A 19548-nucleotide genomic window follows, 5' to 3' on the forward strand; every position below is an offset into this window, starting at 1 on the left:
CCCAGTCCCCTCCCTGCCCACCTTGCCCTCAACCCCTTGTCTTCTAGAGCCTCTGATGGTCAGTCTTCCGGAAATGTTCTGCTTTCCCGGCCCCACGTTGGAAGAAGCAGAGAAAATTATCACATACGTATCAAAATGTTGTTTGTCTTAAGAGAACAGACTCAGCAGCTCATTCACCCCACCCCACAGTGACCAGCTGACTCCCCGACCCACCTGCCTGAGATTCAGTCAAAGACAAGAGACGAGGTTGGTGGTTTTGCCTTAAAACTTCAGGATGCTGGATTGTGGCATGAGGTATTTTTATTCCCTTTTGTTAGTACTTAAAACCGTCTGTACAGACCGTAAGGCAAGCGATTCACACACACCTCGAGCTACTCATCGTCCATTTGTATGTTTCCACGTACGCCGGTCACAGCCCCCCGGTCGGGGTGGGCCTGGGTGTCTCAGGTGAGGGCCCCCAGCTGTGGTGTGGGGCACTGGAAGGGAACCGTGTTGGATGGGTCGCCCCCTCCGGGGGCGGCATCAGGAAAGGGCTTAACAATACCAAGGGAATAGCAGCCACTCGATCCCCATGGAGAAGAGGCGAACGGATTTTGACCCGTGGGCCCCAGCAGTTACTGGAACCCTGTTCCCTGTGTTGTCCGACTATCAAGGATGTGCAATGTCGTATGTCCGTACCCCAGGCCGGGGGGTGGTTTGGCGGGGGAGGGGTGGGCGGGGGCGGTGAGTATAAAAAGGAGAAAAGAATGGTTTGTGAAGACAGGCACGATATATATACCACTATTGAGTGTGCAGTTCCAAACCACAGTTGCAGTAGGATACAGGGATGATCACAGGAGCCAGGGGACTAGCACTGTGACTCAGAGCTCCTGCGTCCACGAGAAGCTCAGACACGCTCCACAACGTAACACAGCACAGACGGCCCTGGTCACCGCCATACAGGTTCTCATGCTCGTGAAACATACAGCAAGACACCACAGCTTACTACCCTCCCATCGGATACGGCACTCGGTGCACCGACAGTCCGGAGAGCGCACTGGATTCCCGCTTCTCCTAACAGAAAACCACCCGCTCTGCTTTGTAAATAGTCACCGCTTGAACAATTTGGTCAACTTGTGCCAAGAAGGAGGTCTGGGAACCAGCGTTTCCCTGGAGCCTGCGGCCCCCAGTGGAACACAGGATGCTGCAAACTGCTCATTTATCAAAAAAGTAAATCCTACTAATTTGCTATCATTATAAAAGTAGAAAGAGTGAGAAAAAAAAAAATCTGAAAATGATCTCAAAATCTGAAAATGATCTCATTTGCTGAAGACTGCCAAGGGTATCGCAGACAAACAATGGAAAATCCATTTTGTAAAATACAGCAGCCTAGAAATCAAAATCGTAAGTTTATCAATCATCTTTTTTAAAAAAAGAGCCCTTGCCCTGTCTTTTGGTTGCATGGACGTGTTAGTACTGACTGTAAGGTGCAGTTGGGAGGGAAAACATGCCATTCGGCACTCGATCCGTGACAATGCTTAATACCGGCACAAGCTGAAGACAGCCCACCGAGGGCACGACGGCCGAGACGCCACCCGCGTTGAAGGCAGGGGTGCGGTCCAGTTCCGATGAGAAATTAACAGCTGCGAAGACAAGGTTTAAAATGGTTCTGTGGAGAGAGATGAGAGTCGCTGTGAAACCGTGTATTATTTTGTTTTCCAGACAGACAGGTGTTAATTTTACTAGGCTTCATTAATACAGAAGAAAGAAAATGTCTTCCGGGAAAGTCGCCACTGCTGAAACAATCAACACAGGTGTCCCGTCCTGCCATCAATACACGTGAGATTCTTTGTGACTCAGAACGTGGGCACGGGAGGCCGAACTGGTAGCACTTCGGATCACCTCCATCCATCTAGGACAAGAAAGTGAAATAACCGTCAGGGGCCACTTTTTATCAGCCAGTGTCTCTGAAATCTGCTTTTCTTGTTTGTTACAGCTTCATGACCCCTGGCGGTCGTTACTTACAAAGCCCCAGCGTGACCTTATACTGCCTGGCGTAGAATCTGCTCTTGCAGCAGGAGGGATCTCACGTGAGCTCCTAGCTTCCAGGTAAAGGAGAGCGGGGTTAAGGCCTCCTCCAGGTACTCCTGAGGACCACGGACCGGGGCATGCTCATTCTGCAGAGGCGCCTGACGTGGGGCTGCAGCGCACACTGCCAGTCTTTCTCAGGACAGTGGGGTGCGGCCTATCCTAGACACGGGGCTGTTTGTGGTCTAGAAGCAGTGGGCAGAGCGTCCCCTGCCTGCAACAACAAAGCGTCCTCTGGTGTACCACGTCAGGAGTGCCCGGGGGAGGAGACCTGGGGTGGCCCAGCTTCCCGCCTTGGTGGAGCTTAGAGGGCTTTAGAAATCCCTAATCCCAGGGCTACGTGCTCCCTGCCACAGCAGTGATGGCATCTCAGTTTTCCAGTCCAGGATCAAATTTGAGGAGTGCTACCCCGTGGGCTCCCTTTTCAACCAGTGTAGCTTAGGGCCCCGCTGCTCTGGGGTGGGTGTCAACGGCGGCTTCGACCCTGGTCTTAAACCACTGTGCTGTTTCCCGTGAACTAACTTTACGTGAGTTTGTGCACGGATGACTGGCCCATTGATCGGAAACCCTCGTGGGTTTTCAGGAGAAGAGTTTCTCCCTCAGCGGGGTGGCAGCAGCTGCCCTGTCTGGTGCCCAAGGACCACCCCTCGCCCAGGTGGTGATTCGGCAGTGACACTGCTTTCAGAGCCTGCCCCAGGATGCGAGGCCCAGGATTTGTACTTGAAGGTGGCCACAGGGAGAGCCTGGCTCCTTCACTTCTTGGCTAAAGGAAGACCACTGCCCTGGGCCTTCACACCACGGAGCCAGTCTCATTGGTAAGGTAACTAAGAGGCACTAGGATTTTTTTTTCCTTCCTTACGTGGTCTTTTGACTTGAAGCTTACTTAGCCTTTTGGCCACGGGACGAAGCAACTACTGTAGCCATCGACTGGAAAAACACGTTAGAGATGGAAAAGTGTACCCCACGTGGTGTGAACTAGCGTACAGGTTTTGGGCTGATGTGTCCCAGGGAAAGTCATGGTTCCACTTGCTCCTGTGAAAACAGACGTGTACTCGCATTGGGCACACAGAGCCCAGGTCTTATGAAGTGCTTTCATTTTAAGCAAGTAGCAGGGTGAGAACAAGAAAACCCTTCTGGAAGGGAGTCAATGCCCAGGCAGCAGGCAGCTGCCGCTACAAGGCCTTATGCACTTGGGAGAAAGCCCGCTGCTCGGAAGAAGGGTGTCCTTTCTCTGCAGGTGCCCTGTGGAGGGGGACTTACTTACCTTTCAAACGTGTATTCGCTTTCAGCCCTGAAGTAGTACACGTGGGACTTGAAATGCAGCTTGAACACGTAGTCCTTGTGGAGGTCTTCAGACTCCGAGGGAATGGTGAGCGAGTACCCAAGCAGAGGCAGGCTGGCGAGGGGGTGACTGTCCTGGAAGGGGGCACAGAAGGTGGGAGCAGTCACAGGTGTGGCACCTGCCCGCAGCAGCTGGTCTGGACTGAGGTCCAGGCCCGGATACGTCGCGTCGGCCACCGGTGACATCACCCGCGCCCCCCTCCCCTCATCCAACCAGCAGACGCGCAGCCCTTGGCAAGTGGATAACGGCAGCCTTCACTTAGAGCTGTGGGGTCTCTGCGGGCCGTGGCCTTGCCCAGCCTGCTGTGGGCCCCCCCCTCCGACACCTGGGTGGCTCAGGGGTCAAGCTGTTCATCCTTCCAGAGGAAAGCTGCCTGCTCCCCGAGGAGGGAGGCTCTTCCCCAGCCGCCCCACTGGGCACATACCTGGTGCGACTTGTAGAAGAAGAGGCAGAAGTTGGTGAAGACTACCCACAGCTTCTGCCACCCGTTGCTGTTTTTGAATTTCCTCAGCAGGTTCCCAGACAGCTGATTCTACAAGACAAGTCAGCCTGTAAGGAGCCCGGTGGAAAGGCCAACTCAGTGTCACAGCCCGGTGGGGCCCGCCGGCAGGGCCGTGCTTCTGTGAGCAGGCTTCCTGGGGGTGACTTAAGAAAACGGCCTTTCACTCTGGGAGGGGGACTGCGTGAGCCTGGGTTAATTTTCCTGTCAACTCCCCCCCCCCCCCCCCCCCCCCGTATCTCAGAATGTGACCTTATTTGGAAATAGGGTCATCGGATGTAGAATTGCGGAGATCGTCCTGGAGTAGCGGCCCGTATCCACTACGGCTGACAGACAGACACGGGGCAGCCCCTGTGACCACAGGCAGGCGCGAGTGCTGCGTCTACAAGCCCAAGAACACCAAGGCGGGTCAGCAACCCACAGCAGCCGGCAGAGGCCAGGCGGCCGCCTCCCACACAGGTTTAGAGGGACGTTGATTTCTGGACCTGTGACCTCCGGGATGGTGAGACAGACCTGCCCAGCGGGTGGTGCTTGTTGGGGCATCCGTGGGAAAGGCTCCATCACCCTCAACTCTAAGCCGGCAGGAGCCCAGCGCCAGCCAGCAGCTCCTGACTGCCACCTGGTGGCCCTGGCCGCAACGCTGGATTTCAGCGCGGAGCCTCCAGGCCCCACCCTGCGCTGGTGGGAACAGGCGTTCCGGGCGTCCTGGTTTAACTCCGGAGCTCCATGGTCTCCTGAGGCCCGCAGGAGCTGCCAGCACAGAGCATCACCGTGAAATCACAGGCAGCCAAGGGGGGCCGCCAAGATCAGAGCCTGTGCATCCTTCCTTGCCTTCTCTCCAAAGCCCCTGTGTCACCTCTCAGAGGACCCTAAGAAGCCTCAGCTGTGTCCCTGACAAGACAGCAGCTCATTGCCAGGAAGCCTTGACGAAGAGAGAAATGGATGGTGAATATAATCACTGCCACTAAATCGTTCACTTCAAAGGGGTGAAACGGGCAAACGCACCACAATAAAATATACATATACACACACCTGCGTCTACCTCATTCCATCTCTGGGGCTTTTCCAGTAACCTGTGTTTAATCCAAGAGACATTCTTAAGTAAGGCGCCTGTGAGAAGAGGTTAAATGGCTCTGGCTGCGAGTCGCTTGCAGTCTGATGGGGGAGACGGCGTGTTAGGCCGAGAGAACACAGGAAGCAGAGCTGCCCCTGTGGCCATCATCACTCCTGGCTGCCACTTACCCACTGGCGAAAGGCACAAGAAAAGGCGAACGGTGGGTTCCAGCAGGTGATGGTGGCAACCAACCAGAGTGGGGATTTGATGCTTGTGCAATAGCACACACGATTACATGCAAGTCTCACTCTGGAGGAAGGAGAGTAGCACATTTTCCTTTCCTTATTTTTATACTGAAATCAAATTCCTCCAGACAGAGCCCCCAAAAAACCTTTCTCTTAGATGCGTTTCCCTTTGGAACGATAGCCAGTCCAACCCACAGTGTGGTTTACACACTTCACTGATGAACCAGGTTCCAGGCCAGTGTTCTTCCCAAGGCAGGGTCATGAGAACACGCTTACCTTCTGCCAGCAGCCTTGAATCCTCCTGGAACATGCCAGGGTATTCGTTCTGAGTAAGTCCTTCTAGCTTTGCCAGCTTAGCAGCTTTGCCAGATGCTTCTTAGTAATTGTATCTACGGGTCTCTCCTTGCTCCCCGTTGCCCCCGTGCCCTCCAAAGTTGCCAACCCCACCAAAACCCTCGCTCCCTTGGCTTCGCTCCCATATACACGTCAAGTCTCCTACTCAGGTCACGTGGCCCCTAAGCTGCTCTCAAGAGCCTGAGCCTTTTATCTACGCAAATGACCTTTGGGTCTGTCTCCAGTCTGTGCTGCCTTTACGGGAGAGGTCAACATTCCCAATCTGGCACCGGCTGAGGCCCATTCCCTGCCTTTCCCAGACTGGAGGAAGGCCTCTTTGCTCCCAGCTGCTCCATCCCTGTTGTGGATTGATTCGTGTCCCCCCAGAAGATATTCATGCCCAAAGGCCCAGTACCTGTGAAGATGACTGTAATAGGGTCGTTGCAGATACAGTCAAGATAAGGTCCTACTGGAGTACCGTGGGTCCTAACCCCAATGCCTGGTGTCCTCATAGGAAGAGGACTTTTCAACAGATACACAGGGAGAACACCCCCCCCCCCCCCCCCCACCAAGTGAGACAGAGGCAGAGACTGGAGTGATGTGTCCACAAGCCAAGAGAACACCGAGGGTGGCTGGCAACCACCAAAAGCCAGGAGAGAGACCTGGACCAGGACCTCCAGAAGGAGCCGACCCCGCTGACATCTTGATCGTGGACTTACGGCCTCCAGCACTGTGAGAGGACACATTTCTGTTGTTAAGCGGCTTCAGATGTGTTGCGGCAGCCACAGGAAATGAGGGTCCCCACCCCTAGTTACGTTCCCCCCATCCCCCTGGTCCTCACCTGTGTGCAGACGGCTGAGTGACACCCTCCTCTCTCCCCAGCCCCCACCGCCTCCCAACTCCAGTTCTACAACACAACTTTGATGGTTTCCCCTCTGAATACCTCCGCTGGCCCTATGGCCTACGCGAGGCTTCACACTGGCCGTCCTAGCGTCGGCACCCCGACGTCGACGGTGCCCCCAGACTTTCTACGGAGGCCAGCTCAATTTCACGCTGCCCCCAAACATCCCCCTCACTCACTTCTACCTGCACGAGCCCAGAAGAGAGAATCTGGTGCTGGGGACGGTAAGGAAGCAGCACGTCAAGAAGGAAGGAGCCAATCCCTTGTCCCCCTTCCCCCAACTCCGGTCATCCAGGGGCATGTGGCACCCACAGGAGCCCACCGCTGACACCAGACTGAAGCCACACGCCTTGGGGACGGGGGATCGGGCAAGGAAGGGACATTTACAGAGTGACAGACGCGCCAGTTCCACGAGCATCCAAGCTGCCACCTTAAAACCACACTGGCTCAGGGCTCGCTCGCGTGGGCTACAACGTTCAGCAAACCCTTCCTCAAAGGGCCAAATACCATTTTAGGCTTTTTGGGCCAAGGGGCAAAATCAAAGACAGTTGTAGTAACCACTCAAAAACGGAAAACCCTGTTCTTCGTTGACGGGCTGTAACCAAGCAGGGGGTGGGCAGGGTTTGGTCTGAGGCTGCAGCGTGCTGACCACTTGGTGTGCTGACCACTCGGCTGACTGACACACGCGCGTGTGCGCGCACACAGCACCAGTGCAGGCTGTCACCCTGAAAAGCTGGGCTCGAGGAGCTGTGTCTGGGCCGCATTCTTGAATGGCCTGCCTGCCTCCAGGGGTTAAGGAGGAAGGTTCATGCCTACCAAGTTCCCACACCTCCACAGCCCTGACTACACATCGCAAAGGTGAGTATAAAGCGAAGCAAAGAGGACTTCTCCCGCACGGCCCCGCCCTTCCCCTGGCCTCGCCTGGACAGAAGAGATGTCATCAGGTATTTTTTGCCTCCAGATGGCCACTGCCCCCTCCTTGCTGGAAAGATCCCTGTCCCCTGGAAGAAGTCTCCGGCTGGCAAGCTTCGCCAACAGGTGCAGTGGAAATGTGATGGGAAGGATGAACGCAGTGAGCCCCTCGGGAAGAGAAAGCCCCCTCCCCCGCCGTGGGGCGGATGCAGGAGACGGAAGGCCACGCCCAGTCGGCCACGCGCTGGGACAGCCCCGAGGATGGGGATGTCTTGACGAGGAAGCATGGGTTTTAGAACATTAGCTGTAGCAGGGAAACTCGACAAACACAGTTCCGTGGAACTGTGAAGGTCAGTTCCAGAAAACAATCTCAGAGAACCCCTATGGACTACCCATCAAAATGTTCGGCTCATTTGAACCAACACACTGTTGGTTCCGAAAGCAAACGAACCGCTGTTCGTGGCTCACAAGCTCCTAGGTGACATTTTCGGGCCAGGCACACTTAGGAATTCAGCATTTGTCAGATTTTAGAAGGATAATCCAGTACCTGTCCTCTGTGACACCCCAGGCAGTGGGGTCTGGGGTTGTAGCCCAGAATCAAACACAGCGATGCTGTAGTATAAAACAGGACGCGCTCGCAAAACCGATAAACAGCCTCCTGACCGGTCAGGTCAGGTTCTGCTGTCGATGGGGTATGAAGAGAACTTCACGGTTTTAGAGCTTTCTGGGCTTCGCATTTTCTGAAAGGTTAGGGATTATGGACCTGGACTGGAGGACGCTTAGGGAATGAGGTTTGGAGAGTTCTAGAAGGTTCACGGTCGCAATACGGGGAGAGCCCCCATCCCCAAAGCCAGATCTTCGGGACGCTCCGAGAGCCGGCTTCTTGCAGGTTCTTCCATGAAATACACCTACCTGCTGTGGCCCTGGCTGGCAGCAGCTTTCCAACCATACCGCCTCCCCGCACCCGATTCCGGGGGCTACTCCCGGGCGCAGCAAGAACGGCGGCTGCGCTGCCCATCCGGACCTCTCGGCGCGGACAGACGCAGAAAGGCACGCACAGTCCCCGCCCCGTGGCTAACTCCGCGAGAGGAGAGGGCACGGTCCAGAGAACAAAAGAAAACCATCACTGCACAGGCGTCCTGGGAACGGACAGACGCCAAGGCCGGTGCACCTGACGGCCCACAGAGCGCGCATGCTCAGAAGGCCGGTGCCCGTGGCCTGACCCCCCGCCGCCTGCCCTACCTCCACGGCCACGCTGAAGTCCACCATGGAGACGCTGGTGTTGCGGTGCCAGCACACGTGCACCATGGTGTTGCCGCGGTGCGGGGCCTGGCGCTCCAACGAGGTGCGCGAGGCGCTGAGGTCGTCCTCCGACTCCTGGTCGCCCGCTGCCTCCTCCGGGGACTCTGCAGGGGCAGCAAGAGGCGGTGCTTTCCTCTCTGCTCGCCAGGAGGGCCCCTGTCCCAACCCCGCCCAGGAGCCGAATGGGATGGGAAGGCTGGGGGTCCCGGGCACCCACCGAGCAGGAAGTCACACTGGCAGTGAGGGCTTGGCCAGGGGCGTCCCACCAGTCCCTCTGCCAGGGAGCCTCTAACAGTTTTCTCCCCGCCCCTCGCCCCCCAGAGGCTGACAAGCGGCAGTGCTGGCCCAGAAAAGATGCGATTTCTCCGCTCGCTCATTCTCTTTTAAGGGGTTTTGTTTGTGTTTTTTAACTTTTATAAAAAGTTCCTTGATTTTTAGCTTAAAACACAAACGTAGACTGTGGCTATGGGGCGCATCGGTAAGGCAATTTTCAGTGCAACACTTACTGCTGTCAGGAGGGCTGCTGGCCAGGAACTCGGGGGCGGGGCCGCTGCTTTTCTCGGCCAAGTCAATGGCCATCTGTATGTCCTCCACCCACTTTTCCATCTCGGACCGAGAACTGGAGGAGGACAGATGGACGTCAGGTATTTCCAGGCCACGGTGGGGAGAAGGGGTACCGAGGTCAAAGGTCGGGCTTCCCGCGTTACCTGGCAGCCACGACGATGGACTGGTGCTGGCCCCGCAGGGTGAGGCAGTGGGGCACGCCCCACTCGTCCTCACTTTCCTCCATCTGTGGGGCGAGTGTTCATAAGTTACTGCCGAGTAGGGGTTGGGATACTCAGTACATTTTCAAACGTTCACCGAACTGACTACAGCTCGGCGGAACCAAGTCCAAAAAAGTCCCCATCGGGAGGGTGAAAGCAAGATCAAAATGCATTATACTTTTTCATCAGAGCCATAAACCTCCCTCTACCCGCCCACTGAGGAGAGTGTGGGATATGCCACACTGGCGCACACTGGCGCCCTGTCTGCCTCTGCCCACCAAGGATCACAGAATATAGACACCCGTCCACTGGACATCTCGGGAGAAAGGCTGCTTCCTGGTCTTCACTCCACGTGGACGGTGAGGATGGGCTCTCAGGGCCCCGGGGCCAGGCACCGGGCAGTGAAAGGCAAGTTCACACCACGTAGGCACGGCAGCTTGCCTCTGCGCTTGATTCCGGAAGGAACACAGCCGTGCATCCCAGGTGCAGGACAGGGAGTGAGGTCCCGGGGCCCCTCTAGGGGAGCCCTAACAAGGCCCAGGTTTTTCACAGCGCCTGTGACGCTCTCACTTCCTTATCAAGCCCCTCCCCCTGTCACTGGCTCCTGCACCCCGCGGGCAGCCCAGAGGCAGAGGTCCCGGTCCCCATCCCGTGCCCACGGCGCATACTCACGGTCATGCCGTAGAGCGGGAGCTGCCCGTGAACTTTAAACTGATTCGAGGCCGTCAGCCCCCTGCTCGTGTAGAGCAAGACGTCGTTGAACTAGAAGAACAAGGACAAGCGCGGCTGAGACGAATGGGCTCCGTTTGGAACCAACAAGTACAGAAACTACGTTTTCAGAGTCCGACAGGACAATTCGTGGATCTCAACACCTCCAGTCTGAGCAGCTCTGGCTGCTCCTCCTGTCTCCCAGGTACCCCCTCTGGGGCGGCCGAGGCCCAGCGCCGTGACCCTTGCTGGTTCCACGGGCTCACAAGTCACCGATCACCTTGAACAAACAGCTCTCACCACTTACCAGGAAGAACATGCGCTGCTGGAGCCCCTTCCCGGAGAGCTTGCTGAGGCTGCCCAAACGGATGAATTCCTGCAGAGAAAACACACCCACGAGCTGGCTCGGAGCCTGCAAAGTCGCATCAGCGCAGACTCAACGCGATGTGAGATGCTTCCGCCCATCGTGGTCCCTTTCACGCTAAAAACCGTACCCGTCATAGCTCCTATTTACTGAACGCCGTGCTGTGCCGCCTCTAAGCTCCTTTCCTTCTGAGCAACCTGCAAGGCAGGGGCTAGCTTTGGCTCCTCCACCAGAGAAGCAGCTGGCGGTCGGAGCTCCGCTGGCCCGTGCGGTGCGCTGGTTCACACCCGGACCTATAACTCTACACTGAACCCCCAGGCCCTCAGGGCTTCCGGCTGCGAGCGGGGGACAAGGCCCCTGGATGGATACAAAGTGGCAGCCGGGGACCGGGAAGACAGATACGCCACAGGAGAGAACTGTGCATAGAGGAATCTTCTCCACGACTTAAAATCTGGTTCTCAAAAACTAGTAACTGTTCTAGGATGAAAGAGCCAGAAAGGAACTCTCCCTCCCGACTATAAACTTCTGAGGGCACAGACGATTCAGGGCCACTTCAGAAACCCTCCACAAAACTATCATTTACAAAACTGTGGTAAAATACACATAAAACTTACCCTGCATGACCTTTAGTGCATCCATCAATACCATCTAGGTCCAGAACTTTCCATCACCCAAACCATTAAGCAGTCAGTCCCCATTTCTCACTCCCCGTTCCCGCCTCCCCAGCACCTGGCAACCACCAATCTGTTTTCTGTCTCTGTGGATTTGTCTATTTCATATAAGTCCAACATGTAATATGTAGCTTTTTGTGTCTGGCCTATTTCACTTAGCACAATGTTTTCAAGGTTCGTCCATGCTGTGGCACGTGTCAGAAATTCGTTCCTCTCTGGGGCTGAATATTCCACTGCATGGATGGGGCACACCTTGTTTACCCACTTAGGCTGTTGATGGGTATTTGAGTTGCTTCCCCTTCTGGCTACTCTGAACAGTGCTGCTGTGGACGTGCATGTTCAAGTTTTTGTTTGAACACCTATTTTCAGTTCTTCTGGGTATAGAGCCAGGAGTGGAATTGCTGGGTCATGAGGAAATTCTATGGTTCACTTATTAAGGAACCGCCAAACTGTGTGTCCACAGAGCTGCTTTTAAAACACAGCTGCAAGTTCGTTGACATTCTTCCCACAGAGGCTGGTCTCTGTCCCCTTCCCTTAGATGTGGGTAGACTGGTGACCAATTTGACAAATAGAGTATGGAAGTGATGCTGTGTGACCTGTGAGACCGGGTCATAAAACTACACACAGCCTCTGCTCTGTCCCTGGGAACACTTGCTCTGGGAACCCTAAACTGCACATTAAGCAGTGAGACCACCCTGAACCCACGCTGGGGAGGCCCCTCGTGGGCTCTCAGGTGCACGGTCCCAGCTGAGCCCAGGCTCCAGCCGTCTGCCAAGTGTAAGCCTTGGCCCCTCCAGGTCAGCCCAGCTGGGACCTCTGTCAATGCCCTAGAGAAAGAAGAATCACCTGGCTGAGTCCTGCCCCATTCCCAACTCACAAAACCGTGACATATACTAAAAGGTTGTCTTCAGTCACTAAGTATTGGGGCTGTTTGTTACCTAGTTTTCCTGTGACCTCGGTAGCCAACGAGCCAAGAACAGGGACTCAACCAGTTCATTTGCATTCTATAGACTGCACAGCCTGACTCTTGCTTTGGTCCTTTATGAAATGTCAATCAAAGACAACATCTGCTGGTGATTTAACTGACATATTTTGGAGATCAACGAAGTGACACATAACAAATACTTGCTGGTCCATGGGATGGATGCTATCAGACAGCAACGGTACCGTATGAAGAAACGGTGTTTGGGGAATGCTCTCATCACTGAAGGGGATCAGAGAATGAGGAGTGGTGACCCCACTGTGCTGTCTACTCCTGTTCCCGGCTCGCATGTCCGATGTTGTTATATGTGCGTTTTCTTAACGAATCTTAGGGATGTGGGAAGGGGAAGATGGAGCTTCTGCAGAAGGGCTGTGGACTCAGATCACCGTCTCAGGGCTGGAGATGGAAAATGCCTCTTGCCCAGAACTGTTTTTTAGTTTTTAAAGAAAACCATGAAATAGGAGAAAAAGAAAAGGCTCCTAATATCCTTAAGCTCAAGCTGCTTCCTACTGGAATGAAATTCACAATATCCAGTCCTCTGCGTTTTATCCAAATGAACCTCCACTATCCTCCTGGAAGAACTCTCAGGCACAGAACTCTTAGGGGCAGAAAACACACCCTGGGGGCCTGGCTCAGGCCAGAGTGTGCTGGGGCCTTTGGCCTCTGGCGTGGGGGCGGGGGTTGCGGGGTGGGAATCCTGCCTTCCAGGACATGACCTCATCTCAGCCTGACCCTAGCGGGAGGGCAGCAGGATTATGCCCGAAAGCTGGGTGAGGAATTAGACCGCAGGGAGCTGGAACATTAGCCGCTCCCCTTTAAATCTCAATTTTTCAAATTCCACCAGTAGATAAATCTGTCAGAGCCTTCTTTCCACTCAATAGGTTATTCGATAATTTAAAATTAAAAAAAAAAACAAAACCAAACAAAAAACCAGGGTACTTCCCTGGTGGTCCAGTGGTTAACACTTTTCCTTCCAATGCAGGGGGTGTGGGTTCGATCCCTGGTCGGGGAGCTAAGATCCCACATGCCTCATGGCCAAAAAACCCAAAAACATAAAACAGAAGTAATATTGTAACAAATTCAATAAAGACTTAAAAAAAAAGAAAGAGAATCAATTAGCCTCCGTGTGTGGAACAGCCCATCTTAGAACTCGCCCCTCTGAGGCTCTTAGATCCCTCCTTTCCATTTCAGTCAGGGCTGACTTTGAAACAGTGAGTGGCCGAGAAGCAGGCAGATGAACATAAGAATATGCAGCTAAGGTGGGTCTGCAGTGTGGAACCAGCGCCCCCCAGCGTCCTCAATAATAAAGACCTTCTTTTATTTAGCACGTGGTGTGAGCCTGACATGTGCTGTGTGCTTATATTAGCTGCATATGTGAGCCTGTAGATTCATCCCCAGTTTTCAGATAAGGAAACTGAGGAGTAAAATGAGTAAGGAACTTGCCCAGATCACCTGGTCAGTTGGTGGGTGAGAGCGCCCGTATCTGACGAAAAGCTTCTGGTGCCTTCTACAGTGCTGTGCTGGGTACTCAATGACATTATAATAAGCATAAACTTAGTCTCTTCAGGTAAGTGTAGGTGGGGGAAGAGGAAGATAATTCGTATTTATTGTGTTGGTTTTGCACATTAAATCTCATTTGATCCGTATCACCTACGACAGAGAAGGTATGACCCCCGTGTTACAGAAGGGAAGGAACGTTCCAGTAAGTGAGCCATCCCAATTCTGGTGGAGCCAGAAATTGAACCCGGGCCACCTACTCCAATCCACTGCTCTTTTCATAGCACCGTGGAAACTATTCCTCAAAATGAGTTCCTTACAAATGCTGTTTGCCATGTAGCTTGATATGCTAAATATTTCATAACATCCAAAGTTAAGAGAAAGTTACATTGATTCCACAAGGCTTTAAAGGCTTCTGCATGGATGGGTAAACGTGATTGTCGTGTACTGAGTCCCGGCAGAATTTTCTCACCAGCAGAGCTGAAGTAAATCCCAGCTTTAATTTCCACCCAGCATTTACCACATAATTCTTCTGACAACATTTTATAACTGGTATCTGGTCAGCTTTGTAATTAGGATTCCCAACAGAAAGACCCAAATACCCAAAAGATGAGGGATGTTCCCTTTTCTTCTCTGAGTTACACAGATTTAAAGTTTCCAGGGAGGCTACCTGTCAGATAAAACTAGAAGCCCCTGACCCACGGGATACGTGTCTGCACATTAAGGCAGATCAAAGAGGCTAAAATTCCCTCCTGAACCTGGATGAGGTTCAAGATAGGGGACTAGTGGAAAAAATTCCCACAGAGAGATGGGGCGAGGCACAGCGACTACCCAGTATTAATTCCTGGTCAATGACTGCTTCCTAGGAAGAGAACTGGAAAAAGGCAGGCTACCCTGTATTTTTCAAATGCCCACTGGCGTGGAGAGAGTGTGTTTGAACAGCGAGGCCCTATTTTATTGTGAATGACCTACATGTCATGCACATGGGCAAGTCAAGGTTAATAGCATAAGGGAACTTGCATCCCTCCCAGAATCATGTTCTGGCTAAAATGTTATTTTAATTCCAAATTCAAATTACATTATGCAAACTGCATCTTTTTTGGGGGCGGGCACAACACATGGCATGTGGGATCTCAGTTCCCCAACCAGGGATCGAACCTGTGTCCCCTGCAGTGAAAGCACTGCAGTGAAAGCCTTAACCACTGGACCACCAGGGAAGTCCCTGTAAATTGCATCTTTAAAAAAATACTTTTCTTACATGGGAATTTATTGCCTGCTTTCATGCACTAGCGTTTTCTCTGCTTTCTATCGCCATTTTACCCAATTCTTAAAAATTTTCTTTTTATCTTCTGTTTTTATTTACCTAAATTTAAAAAAATAAAATGAGCAATCTCAAATCTGCTCAGAATATGGTGGGGGAAAAATGAACGGATCAACCAGTAAGGAGAGAAAGCAGCATATGAGGTGGAAGGATTGACTGATCTCCTTCTAACACAGAATTTTTGAATTGACACTGTAATGTTCAAGGCATTTTCCCAATTGTCCCCCAGGGGGGAAGGAAGCCACTTCAGAAGGAGGATATTTTAACTTGGGAGTGTCCATATTCAAAAGGTTCAAATGTAAGTCATTTAAATGTTGTCTTTCTGGCTTTACCTCCAAAGCATACGGAGAGCACAGCTGCTTACCCTTCCTGGAATCACAAGATTGTCAACGCCAATCAAATCTTTCTTGAGTTCATGCAGCTTCTGGAAATTCTCCATCTTGATCATCGTACCGTGAAGCTGGGCCACCATTTCCGTGATCTCTGCCAAAGCAGCTAAGGAAGGAAACGGACACAAAAGCTGCAGCATTCATGGCAGACGTGGGTCATTTTTCCCCCAATATCTTTAAGATCAGTTCTCCAGGGTAATATCCTCCTGTAGCTGAACTATAACAAAGCCATGCTTCTAGGGAAGACACTGCTAATTCTCAATAATAAAAATTGAGGGATTTACTTTATGTATCGATTGGCTTTGCTTTAGTTTCCCCAAAGCCATCTTGAAAATATCAATGCCCCCTTCAAGCTTGGTGGTGTACAGCTGTCCTTCAGTTAGAATCACTTGTTGGCATAAAGGGGCAGCAGCAAGGGAATAAGAGTGCCTGGAATTCTGTCCCGGGGCAGAGATTTCCCTCCCTTCCCTGTTACCAGGAAAGAACAGAGCAGAGAGAGCACAGAAAAGCCACAGAAAAATCTAGGGCAAAGGAGGGATCTTTCTGGCAAAGGGTCTAACTGGTAGTGCAGCACTTTTGGGTAATGAACATTCCAACACACCCCGGTTCTTCCTTCTGCAGACATTTATAGTGTTTATAAAATGGTTGTAAAGAACAGCTGCAAACTAAATTTTCCAATGTGGGCACGTCTCCCCTATACCAACGGGCATCCAATATGGAAAAGGAGCTGGTGCCCTGTTAGCACGGGTTTGGGTGGCAGGCACATCCATGGTAGCTGAGCATTTTGGTCTGTTTGTCAAGGGAAAGCAACAAACATTTGTCCACTGAACTTCGATCTTCAGGACAGTAAACACCGCCTCCCCCCCACCCCCAGCACCTCAACTGCGGCAGGAAGCATTCCTTGTTTTTGGCCGTCTCCCTGGGGATGCAAACGAAATGCTTCCTGGCTTCTTATCACAGAATGCTTCTTGTCTCAGCCATAGTGACAAACCCAGAGCTTGCTCCGTCTTTAGACATGACCAGCCGATTTAGTCCAACAAACAATTCCCGGGCACTGAATGTTTAGTGCGGTGGGCGCGCAGAAGCTCTAAGAGGAAAACGGACGGCAGCCTGGCCCCAGACGCATTCCAGAACAGCTCTTGGTTCTCTGCATCCCTCACGTTCAGGAAATCTACGTTCAGATATTCCTCGATTTGCCCAGTCTTTCTACAATGATGCCACCTTACGTTTTCAGCTTAGGGAACAGACATTTTTGCCATTTAATTGTGAAGAACAGACTTTTCTCAATAGAGACTGTTTAGCATAATAGTAAAATGCAAAACTAGGCAAGGTGGCCTGAGAATAGCACGTGCAAAACTAGAGACATCCCTCTCCCTCGCCCTCACGTCCCTCTCCCTCGCCCTCACGGGTAAGAGATCTACGCAGGTCTGAGTCCTGGGAGCTGGGAAGGGCCCTAGGTCATCTCACCCAGGCACAGCCAAGCGGGACTGCCAATATGGCAGGACAAGGCAGATGGGGGGTGGGGAGGGTCACCCAGCCTTGAGGGTGAGGCACAGATTAAGCCTTAAAAGAGGACTGTGCCAGGGAAAGGACTAGGAGGTGGTGGCAAGGAGTCCCAGCAGAAGGAACAGAATATACTAAGGCACAAGGCAGGGGGCAGCATGGTCTGTTTCAAAGACTGCTGCCAACTAAAGCAAGCCAAAACTGCGCCTTGAGCCATTTCTGTTGCCCTTCCGTGAGCTGCCCATGTCTTAACTACTCTGACACATCTTTTCTTTGGTTGTCTTTCTAAAAACTAAGATTGAGTTTATAATACTTTAGGCAAGAGACACTGGTCTTGACATACTACTGGGTGTGCGAATTCCTGTTATCTGTCAAGAGCCACCTGCGGAGGGTGCATTCTGTGCATGGACTGGCTGCAGAGTGCAGGGGGCCCAGCAACAGGCCTCAGGGCCTGGCCCCCAAGGGGCTGCAGGTCCAAGCCAGGGAGCGTGGACAGTAACAGACCACATGCAACGCGAGGCAGAGGACACAGGTTCAGAAAGACGACGCGTGGCCCAGTGGGAAAAGCATGGTCTGGAATGCCAGCTCTGCTCTCTTGCCAGCTGAGTGACACTCACAAGTCCTTCACCCCCTCTGAGCCTCAGTATTCTTATCTATAAAATGGGATAACAACAGTTCTCTCATGGGGTTGTTAAAGGATTAAAGGTGTTAGCGTAAGAAAGATACCTGGCAGAGTACCTGGCCCAGGTGCTGAGCGAGGAACAGTGAGTAATATCATCATGAGCCAGTAGGGAGGGTAGGATGGTCGAGAACATGGGTTCTGGGTTTAGGCTACATGTCCTTTACTTTCCAGCTGTGTGACTCTGGGCAGGTTCCTTAACTTCTCTGGTCTCAGTAGCCCCCATATGTAAAATGAGCTCACCACTGTCTCATAGGCTTCTCGTTAAGACTGAGAGTTAACACAGGTGAAATGCTTATTGGGGGACCTTAAAAACGCCCCACAGCAATGAGGAACAGTGTTTATTACCAGCCGTTTTCTGTGGCCCATCCAAGGGGAGGTGATGAGTTTCCACCATGGAGGTAGAGGAAAGCTTCCTGTAAGGGGCTGACTCTAAGTGGAGCTTCTCCAGGGTTCTGTGCACTAAACCAGGCAGGATGGAAGGAGAAAATGCATGCAAGAGGGGATGGAAAAGAGAAGCCATGGTGATCACTACCGCCTTCTTTACGTGAAAGACCAAAAGGGGACAGAAAATATTTGACCAGGTCCTAAAAAGCGCATCTGCCCCTGTTGGGACACAGTATCCCCGAGACACCCCGCCCCCCCAAGCACTCACCTCGGCAGTCCCTGAAGTCGGTGTGGCTGGGCGGGTGGTGCTTGCACAGCCGCTCCAGGACCTGCTTGTAGTGCATAAGCCGGTGCAGCGGGCGCAGGAGGAAGGTGTTGAGCGACAGGTAGCACACCTTCTGCAGCTCGAAGTCTCGGCACAAGCTCTCCAGCCGCCGGGAGCCCCGGATGCCGGTCTCCAGCGCCTCCAGAGCCTCGCTGTGCTTCCACAGATGCGCCGCCAGTTGCTGGTGGGCGAGACACGGGAGCGGGTGGGGCAGGGAGCCGGGGAGACAAAAGGGGGGAGGGGGAGGGGGAGGGGCAGAGTCCTGCTCAGCCACATGGTCCACCCATTTTAACACTCAAAAGAGATCACCTTCGCTTTCATTACTTCATTCCATTTACTTAATTTCATGTTTTTAATATTTCACTATTTAACTTCTCAGGATGGAATAAAACGCTCTATTAAAGCATTGCGCAGTTTAAAATACGCAGGGATTATAAAATATTTGAGATGTATATATAACATTAGAGGTATACATGTCCTTTTAAAAGAAGACCGGCAAAACGGAGGGGAAATAGAACAATGGGAGCTCCTCCAGGGGGCTTGGGGTTTTCTCCTAAACATCAAAAAACGACAAATAGGCCAGGGCCACTGAATAAACGTCATATAGTTAAAACTACATATTTCTGTTTAACTCCCCCCCAATTTGCTCATGTAATAATTGAGCATATCCTGCTCTGCTGGATTCCGGGGAGCGGATGGGAATGAGACTCAGTCCTTCTCTACTGGGGTCTGACCGAGATCCTTTGCCTGAGCAAACTTTTGTCAGCCTCCTGAAGCTTCTCCCAGGCCAGCCTGTGCCCTTCCTCGTACAATCCCGTTTTGGTGAGAACCCGGCTAAGTCAGTTCAGCCAGGACCCTCCACCCTGGATACCTGGTCACCCTTGACATTGGGGTCTGCATCCCCCGCCGTCCCCAGGTGATGTCTGAGCACCCCACTTGTCTTCGGCAAAGAATCCTGTTAAGTCGGTCCAGCCAGAGTCCCCGCCTCACGACTGTGATGTTTCGTCACAGAAATTTCCCATCCTCTGAGTCCCGCCCTGCTCCTTGGCTGTAGATCCCCACTTGCCCCCGGTGCACTTGGAGCTGAGGCCAATCCCTCTCTCCCACTGTAAAATCCCACTGCAGTGTCCCCATACCTACGGCAACGGCCCTGAATAAAGTCTGCTCTACCGTCGTTAACAAGTGCTGTTGAATATCGCTCTCCTTGAACAGGTGGTGGTGGAGACAGACGCGGGGCAAGAAGCTTGACAGAGCGTTCAGGAGGAATTAACTCCCCACGCAGCTGTCGTCCTCACGTCTTACC

The 19548-nt window shown here is 52.7% G+C and overlaps 1 protein-coding gene across 4 annotated transcripts in view; it reads right to left on the minus strand.

Moving 5' to 3' along the window:
- Positions 1 to 282: 282 nt before the first annotated feature.
- FARP1 (FERM, ARH/RhoGEF and pleckstrin domain protein 1) overlaps positions 283 to 19548 on the minus strand; it is a 288757-nt gene continuing 269491 nt past the window's right edge. Inside the window, exons 18-27 of one of the 4 annotated variants that reach the window (XM_067713490.1) lie at positions 18189 to 18426; positions 15327 to 15457; positions 10435 to 10503; positions 10092 to 10181; positions 9363 to 9445; positions 9162 to 9274; positions 8596 to 8759; positions 3834 to 3941; positions 3332 to 3483; positions 283 to 1891 (exon numbers count right to left, since the gene is read on the minus strand). In XM_067713490.1, the coding sequence (XP_067569591.1) occupies positions 1810 to 1891; positions 3332 to 3483; positions 3834 to 3941; positions 8596 to 8759; positions 9162 to 9274; positions 9363 to 9445; positions 10092 to 10181; positions 10435 to 10503; positions 15327 to 15457; positions 18189 to 18426 (1230 nt within the window). In that variant the 3' untranslated portion in view covers positions 283 to 1809. Of the gene's footprint in view, positions 1892 to 1966; positions 3100 to 3331; positions 3484 to 3833; positions 3942 to 8595; positions 8760 to 9161; positions 9275 to 9362; positions 9446 to 10091; positions 10182 to 10434; positions 10504 to 15326; positions 15458 to 18188; positions 18427 to 19548 lie in introns of those variants that run through there. The other 3 variants (XM_067713491.1, XM_067713489.1, XM_067713488.1) reach the window with 3 other exon arrangements.

Source organism: Pseudorca crassidens, chromosome 18 (assembly GCF_039906515.1).
Source record: "Pseudorca crassidens isolate mPseCra1 chromosome 18, mPseCra1.hap1, whole genome shotgun sequence".
In the NCBI taxonomy this organism is placed as follows: domain Eukaryota; kingdom Metazoa; phylum Chordata; class Mammalia; order Artiodactyla; family Delphinidae; genus Pseudorca; species Pseudorca crassidens.